Source organism: Trachurus japonicus, chromosome 14 (genome assembly GCF_045865225.1).
Source record: "Trachurus japonicus isolate A0001 chromosome 14, Traja_1.0".
Classification (NCBI taxonomy): Eukaryota; Metazoa; Chordata; class Actinopteri; order Carangiformes; family Carangidae; genus Trachurus; species Trachurus japonicus.
Genome location: NC_140920.1, coordinates 31,385,621 through 31,401,797, shown reverse-complemented (window position 1 = coordinate 31,401,797; position 16,177 = coordinate 31,385,621). Strand labels below are relative to the sequence as shown.

The 16,177-nt window shown below is 43.6% G+C and overlaps 2 protein-coding genes across 2 annotated transcripts; both read left to right on the top strand.

Moving 5' to 3' along the window:
• Positions 1 to 11,668: 11,668 nt before the first annotated feature.
• On the top strand, positions 11,669 to 12,637 carry LOC146975065 (olfactory receptor 52Z1P-like). Its single transcript, XM_085796923.1, has one exon. It carries the CDS (start codon positions 11,669 to 11,671, stop codon positions 12,635 to 12,637), a length of 969 nt encoding a protein of 322 aa, XP_085653049.1.
• Positions 12,638 to 14,541: 1,904 nt separating this feature from the next.
• Positions 14,542 to 15,480, top strand: LOC146975064 (olfactory receptor 52N2-like). The gene has a single exon (XM_085798890.1). It carries the CDS (start codon positions 14,542 to 14,544, stop codon positions 15,478 to 15,480), a length of 939 nt encoding a protein of 312 aa, XP_085655016.1.
• The last annotated feature ends 697 nt before the right edge of the window (positions 15,481 to 16,177 follow it).

Here is a 16,177-nt window from a genome sequence, read left to right as displayed (position 1 = left end):
GTGTGTGTGTGTGTGTGTGTGTGTGTGTGTGTGTGTGTGTGTGTGTGTGTGTTGGATATGTGTGTATGGTCAGTGTGTGTCCATTTGTGTGTGTGTGTGTGTTGGATATGTGTGTATGGTCAGTGTCTGTCCATGTGTGTGTGTGTGTGTGTGTGTGTGTGTGTTGGATATGTGTGTATGGTCAGTGTGTGTCCGTGTGTGTGTGTGTGTGTGTGTGTGTGTGTGTGTGTGTGTGTGTGTTGGATATGTGTGTATGGTCAGTGTGTGTCCATGTGTGTGTGTGTGTGTGTTGGATATGTGTGTATGGTCAGTGTGTGTCCATTTGTGTGTGTGTGTTGGATATGTCTGTATGGTCAGTGTGTGTCCATTTGTGTGTGTGTGTTGGATATGTGTGTATGGTCAGTGTGTGTCCATGTGTGTGTGTGTGTGTTGGATATGTGTGTATGGTCAGTGTGTGTCCATGTGTGTGTGTGTGTTGGATATGTGTGTATGGTCAGTGTGTGTCCATGTGTGTGTGTGTGTTGGATATGTGTGTATGGTCAGTGTGTGTCCATGTGTGTGTGTGTGTGTGTGTGTGTTGGATATGTGTGTATGGTCAGTGTGTGTCCATGTGTGTGTGTGTGTGTGTTGGATATGTGTGTATGGTCAGTGTGTGTCCATTTGTGTGTGTGACCGACAGACAGTCAAATAGAGAGAATGTGTGTGCGTTGCCATGGTGACGTTGCCATGGTGAGGTTGCCATGGTGAGGTTACCATGGTGAGGTTGCCATGTTGAGGTTACCATGTAACTGTTGGCTGGTGGCTTTAAGGTATGGTGGCAGCTTTAACCATAGGCTTTAACTGCTCTGTGACACCCTCAAACAGATCTAATGTACGACAAATCTGTACTTAGTACGAGCAAAAGGTTTACATTTTCCGAACCATAAGACCTTGCTGAACGCGTCCATGTCACTTTGGTGTTTCTAGAGTAAAAATTGTTGATTGTGTCGCAGGTTGGAAACTTTGGGACGTTTAGAAAATCAGCGCTTACTTTTGAATGGGAGTCAATGAGAGGAGAGAGGGAACTGGCCGCACTCAGAGGCTCCCAGTTTAAATTGTGTTCGTCTCCCTGGTTTTTTGAGCACATGAAGAGATCAAGGATGAGCTTGTCTACAAGCAAGCCCGAAATTATGTGTGTAGAGTGTAATCTGTGGCCGTGCTGACAGGATAGAGAGAAAAATGTGAGAGGATTTTTAGACCCTCTGTCACTCTGCCAACTGCCAACGTCCGAACATTCCGTCCATTGACTTTCATGTTAAATCTGAATTTTGTCAGAAATTTTAATGATTTTAAAACTATACATATATCTGAAACTGTTGAAGATATCAATAAGCTGAGATATAGCTGAATAGTTGAAAGGTTTGTGAACAGTTTAAAAGTTGAATGAAGTCTGTAGCTGAAAGTATGCTGAAGCTATTAGAGGTTGAATGAAGCAGAAGATTTGAAGAGTTTGAAGACGTTTTCAATGCATTCCTATGGGAAAAAAATTACAGAAAAAGTTAAATATTTTTAAAAAGTATAAATAGTTAAAAAGAGAAAAGACATAACATAAATGTCCTGAAAAAGCTGCACGTTTTGATATATGAATTGTTGAAATAGCAGAAAGTATGAAGGACTAGTTAAACGCAGAAAAAGGGAAGAAGACTCAGAATAATAATAATAACTAGAAAAAGATAGCATTTCCTGCAGAAAATGCGTGTGAATGCTGAAAGCAGCTGAACGCTGTTGCTGAAGCAATGCTGAATGAGCTGAAGAAATTGTTGAATCAATGCTAAATTAGTTGACGAAACTGCTAAAGCAATGTTGAAAAGACTAATGCTAGAGTAGAGTAGAGTAGAGAGTAGAGGAATACTTTATTTATCCCTAGGAGGGAAAAAGCTGAAACATGTAACTTGTAGTGTGAGATGAATGCCTTTTTAAAGGTAAAAAGCAGTAGAAATGCTAAAGGGAGAAGAAAACATTGAAATTCTGCATGTTTAAATGTAATGGTTAAATAGTTGAAATCTGCAGCTAACCTGACAGGAAGGACAACTGATGAACCAGCACTAACATAGCCGAAGCAATGGCTGAGAATATATTTAAAAGTAGAAGATGTGAGACTTTGTATAAAATGGCTGGAAATTACTTGAATTGTCAAAGAAGAATTTGAAAAATTCCTGAATTAGGAAAAAAGTTAATGCCTACTGAAATACATTGTAAACTGACAGCAGAAGAACATTGTTGAAGAATATAGATCGAGCATTAGCTGAGGAGTAGAACATGTAAACAGCGGGTTTAATGGTGTGAAATGGTTGAGAAGAGCCTCAGTAGTTTAGGATACGTGTAAAACAATGTGTTCAACATGACCAAAATGGGGAAATGTGTATTTTCAGTTTAAATAGCTAAAGAACAAAATTAACAGCAACAAGTCCATCAACTACAACAGGAAGATAGAGAGGTACACAAAACAGTCAGACAACTGTAGGAAAAGTGTGTGCGGTTAGTGTGTCCATTTGTGTGTGTGTTTGTTGTGTGTGCATGTGTGTCTGTTTGTGTGTAATTGTGTAAATTGTGTATGTGTTTGGTAAGTGGTTGTATGTTTGTTGGGTGTGTGTGTGTGTGTGTGTGTGTGTGTGTGTGTGTGTGTGTGCGCGTGTGTGTGGTAGTTAGTGTGTGTCCGTGTGTGTGTGTATGGTGAGTGTGTGTCCATTTGTGTGTGAGTGTGTGTCCATGTGTGTGTGTGTGTGTGTGTGTGTGTGTGTGGTAGTTAGTGTGTGTCCATTTGTGTGTGTGTGTTGGATGTGTGTGTATGGTGAGTGTGTGTCCATTTGTGTGTGTGTGTGTGTGTGTGTGTAGTAGTTAGTGTGTGTCCATTTGTGTGTGTGTGTGTGTGTGTTGGATGTGTGTGTATGGTGAGTGTGTGTCCATTTGTGTGTGTGTGTGTGTGTGTGGTAGTTAGTGTGTGTCCATTTGTGTGTGTGGTGTGTGTGTGTGTGTGTGTGACACTGACAGACTGAGAGAGAATGTGTGTGAATATATGAATTGTTGAAATAGCACAAAGTATGAAGGAGGAGTTAGATCCTGAAAAAGAACGGAAGAAGTAAGAATAATAATTAGATAGATAGATAGATAGATAGATAGATAGATAGATAGATAGATAGATAGATAGATAGATAGATAGATAGATAGATAGATAGACAACGAGATAGAGAGAGACAGATAGAGAGGGTGACAGAGGGAGAAGGAGAGACAGAGAGTGAAACAAACACACACACACACACACACACACACACACACAGGTAGATAGATAGACAGACAGATAGATAAATAGACAGACAGACAGATAGATCTAGAGAGAAGGAGAGAGGGAGAGAGAGGGAGGGAGGGAGAAGAGAGAGAGAGAAGGAGAGGGAAGGATAGAGAGAGGGAGGAAGGGAAGGAGAGAGGGAAGGATAGAGAGAGAGAGGAAGGGAGGGAGAGAGGGAGGGAAGGATAGAGAAAGGGAGGAAGGGAGGGAGAGAGGGAAGGAGGGAGACAGAAGAGAGAGAGGGAAGGATAGAGAGAGGGAGGAAGGGAGGGATTATAATTATTATTATTTAGAAGTATATAGTATTGAATAATATCATTTCAGACAGACAGACAGACCCAGAGAGAACAAAAGAGAGAGACAAATAGAGAGGGTGACACAGAGAGAGAGAAAGAGAGAGATAGATAGACAGACAGACAGACAGACAGACAGATAGATAGATAGATAGATAGATATCCTCCTGCCTCCGGCCTCCTGCCGCCCCGTCGTGTTGGTCTCTTCTTGCCGCCCCCCTGGTGCGAATGGTCCGTCTCGTGGCCTCTAAAAAACGAGGCTGACTGGACGTGGCTGTGGTCTCGTTCCCCGATTCATCTGTGGATCGCCCACTCGAGAACTGGTCAAATCTCCTGCGCGCTCCGTGCGCTCTCTCCGTGCGCCCGGACAGCCAGGGGTACACCTGGTTGTTTTTGTAGTCCAGCGTGTCGCGTCGGTACTTCTTGAGTTTGACCTCAGACAGTTCTTTCTGATATGATTCAATTAGTGAGGAACAATGATCATTCAACTCCTTCATCTGTTTCGAGTTCAATGTGGATTGCAGCTCCAACTCCAGCCCCGAGATCTCCGCTTGGGTCTTGGACAACTCCTCCTGCGTGTGCTCGATCACCAGTAGTATTAAGTCCAATGAGCATTTGTTCAGGACTTCGCACCATTTTTTGCAGAAAGCGGGGTCATGACTGCCCAATGTAGGTGCCTTATTTATTCTCAGTCCCCTTGGGATTCTTTTGTTTCTCCAGTACTGGGACAATGTCGAGCCATGCAGCATGTAGCGAGTCTCTTTCTTTTTCAAGTGTTCTAGACGTTGGGATAGTGCATCCGATGAATGCAAGATGTCCAGGGTCGTACTCTGAGGGAACAGTATCCTCTCACTGTCCGAGTCAGAGAACATGAAGGTGGAGGCCCTGGCTTCAGTGCATTTGTCAATCTCTTCAAAGGACATACTGCTGTGCGTAAAGAGGAGCACCGCCCCAAACAAATCAGAGAACAAAGGAAATGGCGTGCTCGACTCTAATGTAAGAATAAAACTGGGTGCCGGCTCAAAAATCAAAACACTGAAAAAACTGAACAAGCACTCACAAAGTAAACTTGAAATATTTATTTAACGCACAGCAGTGCCTGACGGACGCGTTTCAGCCCTTGGCTTTCTTCAGCGTATGATTGCTGAATGGGTGTGACCCATATATATAACCTCTCGGACCTCCCTCGAAAACACCAGCCGATAATCAATCAATCAAACACTTAGTCAACAAATAATCATCATCACATGACACAGAAGATTATGCTACAAGTGGCCAATAGGTATTTGAAAACCTACACCATACTTAATAAGATGGCCACACTACATAAAGTCACATATTGGATCAATATCACGTGGTGAACAATACAAGATCAAATATGTCAGATCTAATGCATCGCATAGTAAACACTAAGTGTCAAACATCTTGGAATAATACTTAGATAAGAATAATAGGTTAAAAACGGTATACAAATATTAAAAAGAAACGAAAAAAATCGAAAAAAATGGGAAATACATGTAAATCCACCAGAGTCCTCTAAACAGGGGTCCTTAGTGGTGACCCATGAAAAACTATCTGACACTCAAAATCAGGCCGGCCAGCCTACGGTTTATGGGGATAGAGACAGTTAGACCATCCCCGAGAGGAGGGGACAGAGAGAAGAAACTTCTACAGAGAGAAGCTTACTGGATACATCACTTACAGACTGAATTTCCCAGAGGCTTAAATGAAGAGCTGTCTTTGTCCTGTTTCTTATGAATGTTGTGTAGATTTTTCTAGGTATTTATGAATTTTGTGAATATTGTAACTAATTATGTGGATGTTCTATGACCAGCGAACAGGTCTGCGTACACGCATTGAGCATTGTTTGTATGTGGTTTTGTTTGTCTGCATGCAGGTGTTGAACAATGCGAGTATGCAGCTTCATCTGCCTGATTTTGAGTGTCAGATAGTTTTTCATGGGTCACCACTAAGGATCCCTGTTTAGAGGACTCTGGTTCACACTTGGACAGCTTCTCTCCCATCGACCTGTCAGACTTAACTTCTGCAATTACTTCTTCCAAGTCAGCCACATGTCTGCTGGATCCAGTTCCGACAAGACTACTTAAGGATGTCTTCCCCTTAATTAACATTTCTTTTCTGAACCAAATCAATCTTTCCTTAGCCACAGGCTACGTGCCACAGGCCTTCAAGGTGGCTGTCATTAACCCTTTACTTAAAAAACCTTCTCTTGACCCAGATGTCCTAGCCAACTATCGGCCTATATCCAACCTTCCTTACATCTCTAAGATCCTTGAGAAGATTGTCCTGGAGCAGCTACATGAACATCTGCACAGCAACGAGCTCTTTGAAGCTTTCCAATCTGGATTCAGAGAACACCATAGCACTGAAACAGCACTTGTCAAAGTCTCTAATGATCTTCTTATAGCTTCAGACAGAGGTCTCGTCTCTGTTCTTGTACTTTTGGACCTCAGTGCTGCATTCGACACCATCGACCACAGTATCCTGCTGCAGAGACTAGATCATGAAATAGGGATTAAAGGAACTGCCCTGAAATGGTTTAAATCATACTTATCTGACAGGTTTCAATTTGTTAATGTTAATAACGACCATTCAGAGTATAGCAGAGTTACGTATGGTGTACCGCAGGGTTCAGTCTTAGGGCCAATCCTCTTCATTCTTTACATGCTCCCATTAGGTAGCATCATCCGGAAGCATTCAATCAATTTTCACTGTTATGCGGATGATACGCAACTCTACTTGTCCATGGAGCCAGATGACAGAAGCCGCCTCATCAATCTGCAAGACTGTCTGAAAGACATTAAATCCTGGATGTCCTCTAACTTCTTGCTACTGAATCCAGATAAAACTGAGGTCATTGTGTTTGGACCTAAACATCTCAGGGACACTTTCTCTAATCAGATCGCTACACTAGATGGCATCACTCTGACCCCGAGTACAACCGCGAGGAACCTTGGAGTCATTTTTGACCAGGACCTTTCCTTTAGCTCCCACATAAAACACGTGACTAGGACCGCCTTCTTCCATCTGCGTAGTATCACTAAGATTAGGAATATCCTCTCCCAGAGTGATGCTGAGAAACTAGTGCATGCATTTATCACTTCTAGGCTAGACTACTGCAACTCTCTCCTGTCAGGATGTCCGAAAAACTCTCTAAAGAGTCTCCAGCTGGTCCAGAATGCCGCAGCAAGGGTTTTGACAGGAGTTAGGAAGAGAGAGCACATCTCTCCCACCTTAGCTTCTCTCCACTGGCTTCCTGTAGGATTTAGAATAGACTTCAAAATCCTTCTGCTGACTTATAAGGCTCTTAATGATAAAGCTCCAACCTATCTGAAAGAACTAATCATTCCTTACTGTCCTACCAGAGCACTCCGCTCCCAGAACGCAGGTCTGTTAGTGACTCCCAGTATCTCTAAAAACAGACTGGGAGGTAGAGCCTTCAGTTACCGGGCTCCTTTACTGTGGAACCAGCTCTCTCCATGGGTCAAAGAGGCAGACACTCTAACTACATTTAAGTCTAGACTTAAGACCTTCCTTTATGACAGGGCTTTTAGTTAGGGCTGGTTCAGGTATCTGAACCATTTTCCCTCTCTCCTTTCTCCTCTTCTCCCCTCCTCTCCTCTCCACTCCTCAGTATATTTTTGAACTGTCATTTTCTGCTGTACTTTGTAGTTTGGCCTTGGTGTCTCGCACTCTCTCTGTGTTTCCACAGATCCACCGGAGCTCCATCTCTCTGCACCAGCCGCCGCCTGCATCGCCCCCCCTCCCACCCTTTCCCCTGCTGCTAGACCGGCCTCCCCTCCCTTCCCATGGACCAGTCTACCACCCAGTCCTCCCATCGAGCTGGCCAGCTCCCCCCCTCACCAGAGACTGCCTTCATCAACTCCTGCTAACACTTCCATATTCCACACATTCTGTGACAAACTGTAAACTGTTTTCTTGTCTGTAACAACATCTATTGCACGTCTGTCCGTCCTGGGTGAGGGATCCCTCCTCTGTTGCTCACCCTGAGGTTTCTCCGATTTTTCCCTGTTAAAAGGGTTTTCCACGGAGTTTTTCCTCAGTCGATGTGAGGGTCTAAGGACAGAGGATGTTGCTACGATGCCATGTAAAGCCCTTTGAGACAAACTGTTTGTAAAAACGGGCTATACAAATAAAATTGCCTTGCCTTGCCTTGCCTTGCCTTGCCTTGCCTTGCCTTGCCTTGCCTTGCCTTGGTGGATTTACATGTATTTCCCATTTTTTTCGTTTCTTTTTAATATTTGTATACCGTTTTTAACCTATTATTCTTATCTAAGTATTATTCCAAGATGTTTGACACTTAGTGTTTACTATGCGATGCATTAGATCTGACATATTTGATCTTGTATTGTTCACCACGTGATATTGATCCAATATGTGACTTTATGTAGTGTGGCCATCTTATTAAGTATGGTGTAGGTTTTCAAATACCTATTGGCCACTTGTAGCATAATCTTCTGTGTCATGTGATGATGATTATTTGTTGACTAAGTGTTTGATTGATTGATTATCGGCTGGTGTTTTCGAGGGAGGTCCGAGAGGTTATGTATATGGGTCACACCCATTCAGCAATCATACGCTGAAGAAAGCCAAGGGCTGAAACGCGTCCGTCAGGCACTGCTGTGCGTTAAATAAATATTTCAAGTTTACTTTGTGAGTGCTGCTATTTCAGTTTTTTCAGTGTTTTGATTTTTGAGCCGGCACCCAGTTTTATTCTTACATTAGAGTCGAGCACGCCATTTCCTTTGTTCTCCATAAATCCAGCAATGAACATGTAACAAAGAATGTTATTGAAAAGAAAATAACATACAGTAACAGGCATTACCTCATCCATGGTTAAACCAACAACTTATAAAATATCATTGTGAACATTATGAACCCCACCAGCACCCGTCCACCAGGATGTTGAACATACAGAATAAAAACAAATTAAAGCCACAAGAGGCTGTGACAGGCCCTTGCACCACGCACCCCGGCCTCACGCCCCCACGGGGTCATCCCTATGTTCCCACAGCCCTATGTTCCCTCAGCCCTATGTTCCCTCATTTCTAACTTTTGTCGTCACTGAAAATTAGGCCCTATGTTCCCTCAGCCCTATGTTCCCTCATTTCTAACTTTTGTTGTCACTGAAAATTAGGCCCTATTCCCACAGCCCTTTGGTCCCACCATTGGTTGGGTTTAGGCAATGAAGAAAGGAGTTGGTTAAGTTTAGTAAAAAGACCAGGTAGAGGCTAGACAGGCCAGATAGGTAGAGTCCAGATAGGTAGAGAGAGTCCAGAGGGAACATAGTGCTGAGGGAACATAGGGCTGAGGGAACATAGGGCTGAGGGAACATAGGCACGCTCCCGCTCCCACAACCCCCCCAGTCCCCGCTCTCCCCGGCACGCTGTTCAAACCCCTCGTTTGCAACCAGGCGCAGGCAGGCGCATTAAGGGGCGGTCCACGGCCTGCCCTATAGGTGGGGCCCTAGGTGGGGTTCGAACCCTGAATTCGACGATGCTAACCATTTTGCCAACAGCTCAATGAGCGATTGGCAGTCTGGTTAGCACGTCCTTTATGGGTGAGTGAGTGCACATCTGTTACACGAGCTTGCGTATGATCAAATGGAGGCGTAGAGGGCGAGCCTCTGATCATGTAAATACATTTTGGATCAGTTCGGATGAAGTATGTGGGAGATAGAGCAGCTCGTCTATGTATGGCGAGGCATCAGAAATGGCGGCAGCCATAGCAGCAACGCCCTTTGACCTACACACCTGCAGAGCACAAGCTGTAATCAGCGTGGTTGTCATCCAGCATGTTATTTTGTGTTTTCTTTTTAGGGTTAGGGTTAGTTCTTGGAATTCTGTGCATTCTGTGCGTAGCGGAAATAATGAAAGTAATGGCAAACAAACGCTGCATATCTCCAAAATCAGGCAGGTTTCCAGGATGCCAAGTAGCCTACTCATTTTAATGTAGCAATTGCCGATGAGAACCGGTGTCAAAAAGGAAAAAAGGAAGAAAAAACAAAACAATCGATCACGTACTTCATCATCGATTACCATGGCAACGAACGAAGCTTCGAAGCTTCAATTTTTTTGGGTCAGCCCTACTGCAGGTGTGTAGGTCATAGGATGTGGCTGCTAGGCCTCGATGAACTTTGGCGACTGTTTCAGAGCTCGCCATCCAACTTCGAACAGCTCTCGCCCACATAACTTGATCGGAGCCACTTCTAACTTGCTGTTTGTTTGTTTTTGTTGCACAAAGTTAAAAGAATACAACATAAAACATGATAGGTAACAATAGGACAGTGCAGGGAGAGGCAAAAAGCCACAATGGGCTTATTTTTAAGCCTCCACCTTATATTACAGTTTAATGTAACAAAAAAAAAAAAAACACACACAAAATAACATGCTGGACATGATGATGGCTCTGCCCTGAACAGTCTGATGTATAAACTTCCCACCTTACTCATAGCGCCCCGCGGTAGTAACAGGAAGTGTCCAGTAATTACGCTAACATGTATTATTTCTACATAGTTAGAAATAATACAGTAGCTTCACAGTCCAGCTTAGCCGGTGCGGAGCCACTTAGCCTAGCCACTGCTAGCAGTTCCCCCCCAGCTCCCATGCAGCCGAGAACTAGCCGCTGGGTGACAGCACGCGGGAAACATAGACACAATAAGCCTGTGTTGCCCCACTAACCCCTTCACGTCTCCAACCGCTTTTCCCCACGCAGCGACACACCCACTGAGAACGTAACTCAACATACCGGCTCTGTTGCTTGCAGCCCCGCTGTGAAGCCGGCATTACTCATTGGCAGCTCTGTTTTACGGAACGTGAAGGTAGAGACTCCAGCAAGCATAAAGGGGCCAGAGCAGGCGACGTTGAGGCTAATCTGAGGCTGCTGGCATGTAAACGTAAAGTTAAATACAGTAAGATTCTAATCCATGTCGGCGCTAATGATCCCTCCTCTGTTGCTGAGGTTTCTCCAATTTTTCCCTGTTAAAGGGGTTTTCTATGGAGTTTTTCCTCAGTCGATGTGAGGGTCTAAGGGCAGAGGATGTTGTTGTGATGCCATGTAAAGCCCTTTGAGACAAACTGTTTGTAAAAATGGGATATACAAATACAATTTCCTTGCTTTGCCTTGCCTTGTCTTGCCTTTCTTGTTCCCGATTACAAATATTTTATAAAGTATTTGTTTGAAATAAGTATTCGAAAAAAAACACGTTATTTGTGCCTTTCCGAATACCGTATTTGGGTTCGGCTCCACCCCTAACATACAATATACTGTATCATTGCTAAATAACATCATGATATTTTCATTAAGCAGAGTATCATCTGCTATCATCTTATTTTAGGGTTGCTCTGTGATCTCCAGTACCGTGACAGGGGAAATGGAGAGGATGGTTGGTGCTCAGTCAGTGGTTACCAAGTAACAGATAACTTGTCAGCGTGTGACGCTGCAGCTCATGGCCACCAAATAAAAGTGTGAGCTGTTGGCTGATGTCTAGGGTGGAGGGTGGTATAGGGTTGCACAAGGTTATTCTGGCCAATATACACACACACACACACACACACACTAACACAACATTGGAAAGTGGAAAATGTGTTTATTTTATTACTTTATTTTATTTATTTTCCCCTAACCCAATCATTTCACACGGTACTCAGGTTAAAGTCTGCTCCCATTATATCAAATCATTGATTTTTATCATGTGGAAAAGTTGAAAGTCCTTATGTAAAGTGTTTCTTGACTTGTCTCTTTTATTTGACTCTGATGTCTAAACTTAGTGCATGTGTGGAGCAGAGCTCTTAATCTTACAGGAGCATAAACCTGTATTTCATCATATGTAAATAACTGGGGTCATACAGTTTGAGAGGAACTATATTGTATTTAGTGTTGCGTAGGTCCGTCACACCTGGTGGATCCATCTCTAACCCTAACCCTAACCATAACCCTTGTCTTTATGTATCTTTTTCACTGGCTCACAGATGTTTGCAGCTGCATCTTTTCCTAATCTATTGCATGTATGCACTTATACACAGATATAGGAAACCAGACTGTCAGAGATGACATGCTGCTCATAGAGGGGTTAAAGGTCTCTTCCCAGTTCTTCTTTCCCACCTTCATCCTCATCCTCCTCATCTACACCTTCGCCATAACATCCAATGTCTGCCTGGTGGTCCTGATCCTCAGCAACAGGAGCCTTCAACAGCCAATGTACTTACTGCTCTGCAACCTGAATATAAATGATTTGATCGGAGCCACATTAATTATCCCTAGTTTGCTTGGAAATCTGTTACTTTCTACCCACTCGGAACATCGGTACATCCACTACAACAGCTGTGTGACTCAGGCCTTCTTGAGTCACATGTATATAGGTGCTTCCCACACTGTACTGATGATCATGGCCTTTGACCGCTACATGGCCTTCTGCAGTCCACTGCGTTACAGCACCATCATGACCAGAAGGATGGTGGTGAACCTCTCTCTTGCTGCCTGGGGAACCATCCTGGTGCTGGTGTCCATCCTGCTGGGCCTCACCATCCGCCTGTCCCGCTGCAGGTCAGTCATATCCCACCCATTCTGTGACAACGCCTCCTTGTTCAAGCTCTCCTGTGAGAGCCTCCTCATCAACCAGATCTATGGCCTCGGCTACACTGCAGTGCTGCTGGGCTCCTCCATGGGCAGTATCACGCTCACCTACCTGAAGATTGCTGCTGTTTGTCTGGGCAGTAAAAACAAGGCACTGAACAGGAAAGCGCTGCAGACCTGTGCCACACACCTGGCTGTGTATGTCCTACTGCTGGGTTCGGGTTTTATTGTTATTATCCTGCACCGTTTTCCTCTGCTTGCGAACCAAAGAAAGATGGTGGCCATTCAGTGCGTTGTGGTTCTCCCGGCTCTGAATGCTGTGATCTATGGGCTGCAGATCAAAGAGATCAAGCAGAGAATTGTTGCCTTGTTCCACTGGAGCAAAGCAATTCAACAGAAATGAAGCAATTAACAATTCAGATCTTTAAATCCTTTGCACTGTAGAGATGATGTCAAGATGATCTGTCAGATTGTAAGTATTGATATCGGTCAATATAACAGGCTTTTTTCAGTTCGTCATAAAAGTTTATCAATCGTTTTTTTGCTTTCTGTGTATTTTTTGTGTTGAAAGCCATCATCATAAAGCAGAACTTTGTCCTTCAAGTGTTCAAACATTTGTCAGGAGACTCATCAGATTCTTGATGATGGTTACATGCTGTCATTCTGACATCCCACCATTTAGACATACCGCTATTCTGACATGCATCATCCCACCATTCCGACAAGTCTTTCAATATAAGGAAATGTGCGTTACTCAACAGGTGACTCCCTCCTACTTATCTGGACTCTCTATCTATCTGGCCTGTCTAGCCTCTACCTGGTCTTTTTTTATTTTTATTAAACTTAACCAACTCCTTTCATCATTGCCTAAGCCCAAGCAGTACAAAATCTTTTGGAGAAAAAATACGCTATTAAAGGAATTGTCAGAAAGGCAGGATGTTTTAAAAAAAGAAAAAATACCGTCATTGTGACCATAGGAGGCAAGAATGGTCGGAATGTTGGGACATTTGATAGAAAATTAAGTGTTGCCATTTAGACAATTAGAGGCCTATGCCAGACTGGTGGGTCACCCTCCTCTGTCTTCACACATTAAAACTCATCTGCATTTCTCAGACACTCTCCTGTGTTTTTGTTTTTTGTTCTGTTTTGCACCTGTGACATTATAGGAGGCTTCAAGACTGAATATCTCTGTAGTTTTATTCTTCTGATTCATTTTCTGAGGGGGAAAGAATGGACAACTCAGAAAAAAATGATTACATCCCTGAAAATATTTTTATTACTGGTCCCTCTGGGCTTCCATAGACCTTTGAGAAATTAATCAATGCTGAAACATTGAGTGTCACAAACAATGGTTTATTGTTCAACAACATGAAAGGGTTATGTGCATGTGTGCAATATAGTGAGGACCAAAAACTTTCCTAAAATGCAGGGACATATGGGGATCATCACTTTTAAAGGCATTTTAGGATTAATGTGTGGTTTTAGATGCAGCCAGTTAGTTTTCATGTTCAGTATTATGGGCCTGGGAATCCACTTTGTCAACAAGTGTCCTGACAAAGATAGAAGGGTGTGTGTGTGTGTGTGTGTGTGTGTGTGTGGGGGGGGGTTACACCACATGCAAAGTCATTACAGTATGAGGTGACTTACATATTTATATTTATTTATAAAACCTTTCACTTGCTCTGTGTCTCGTTCATGCATTGATCTGCAGCAGACACCCATGATGATGATGATGATGATGATGATGATGATGGTGACAAGGATGAGGATGATAATGCTACGTATCAACGGTCACCAAGCAACAGCTGACCTGTGAGTGTGTGACGCTCCAGCTCACGTCCACCAAGGCACAATATAAAAGTGTGAGCTATCTCAGTTTGGTCCAGGGTGGAGGGCAGTGTGTGATTGTGTGTGTGTGTGTGTGTTTGTCAACAGCGAGATGACAGCAGGATAAATGTGTTTCTCGAATCTGACACCTACCCCGACACACACATGAAGAGGCTCAGTATCGTCACTGAACACTGACTGAGATAGTGAGCCAGATACTTAGCCGATTGTGGTTAGATTGGCCATGTGTGTGTGTGATGTCCTGATGCACCGGAGATGAACAGCAATGTGTCCGCAGAAAGTGTGTGTGCATGTGTCTTTACATGTGTGCCAAACCAGAAGGGCAGTGACTGTAAATGTTGCTCTAATGACTAATGACTTACTAGTTGAGACATAACTGAGTGTGTGGGTTCACATGAACCCTTTTTACTGCGTTTCACTGTGTTTAGCTGCTTTTCTCTGAGCTGTCACAGGTTCATGATGGAGAATCAGACTTTCATTACAGATGTCTTAATGCTGGAGGGGTTAAAGGTAACCTCTCAGTTCTCCAGCCCTGCCTTCATCCTCCTCTTATTCATGTACATCATCATCATGGTGTTCAACCTGGGCCTGGTGGTCCTGATCCTCAGCAGCAGGACCCTCCACCAGCCCATGTACCTGCTCCTCTGCAATATGAGCATTAATGATGCATTTGGTGCCACAAATATTATCCCTCACTTCCTCAGAGATCTGTTATTTGTCCACTCAGAGCGGTACATCCACTACATTAGCTGTGTGATTCAGGCCTTCTGTGTTCACCTCCATGCCAGCACCTCCCACACTGTGCTTATGATCATGGCCTTTGACCGCTATGTGGCCATCTGCAGCCCGCTCCGTTACATTGCATTCATGACCAACAGGATGGTGCTGAACCTGTCACTCGCTGCCTGGGGAACTACCACAGTGCTGGTGTCCATACTGTTGGGCCTCAGCCTCCGCCTGTCTCGCTGCAGGTCCTTTATATCCAACCTTTACTGTGACAACCCCTCCATCTCCAAACTGTCTTGTGAAAGTGTCCTCATCAACCAGATCTACGGCCTCGGCGACACTGTGGTGCTCTTTGGCTCCTCCATCGGCAGCATCACACTCACCTACCTGAAGATCGCTGCTGTGTGTCTGCGCAGTAAAAACAAGGCACTGAACAGGAAAGCGCTGCAGACCTGTACCACACACCTGACTGTGTACATCATACTGCTGGTGTCGGCCTTCATCATCATCATTCTGCACCGTTTCCCTAAGCTGTCAGACCACAAGATAGTGGGGGTACTGGGTCTTGCGGCCATAACAGCTCTGAACTCTGTGATCTATGGGCTGCAGATCAAAGAGATCAAACAGAGACTCACAGCTGTTCTCCACAAGAACAAAGTGGACGTTAACTGAAACAAATATTACATATAATAATTACAGCCATTGTGTTTCAAGTTGAGCAATAATCACTGCCACTACATCATAACTGTTCGTCTCTCTCTGGTAACATAACTGTCTGTTTTTCACTGAAGTATAGTGGCACTGAAGTACGGTAGTCCTGAAAAGTTAAAGCACTGCAACCAAACAAAACACAAAACTCATCTGTACACAATAGAGGTGGGAGGGTTGATAAATAAGTGATGAAAGCCATATGTATTCATATGTTTCATGTTTTAACTTCAAAACTCATTGAACCAATGTAGAAAAATATCCCATTTGCAGATCATCTCCTTGACTATACATTGTTTTATTCTGAAACTAACATGATTTATAACACTGAGATATTAGAGTTCCTTCCTAACCACAAAAACAAACAGGACTAAATATTGAGTCATTAAATTGACTATAATAATGTAAAAGTAGTTTAAGAGTAAGTTAAGAGTAAGTTAAGAGTAGAAGAAACTTTTGTTTGTTTGTTAGTGCCTTCACATTAGGAGGGGCTTCAGAGAAACAACATACTGTATGTACAGGTTTAAGTGTTTCGTGATGAGGGTGGTGATGATGTTCACTGCAAATTCTCTCTGCTTGGTCTCCATGATGATGTCAAAATGAAACTGATGCAGATGTTTACTGATTGTGTTTGTGCTTGACCTTTCAGGGCCACCGTACA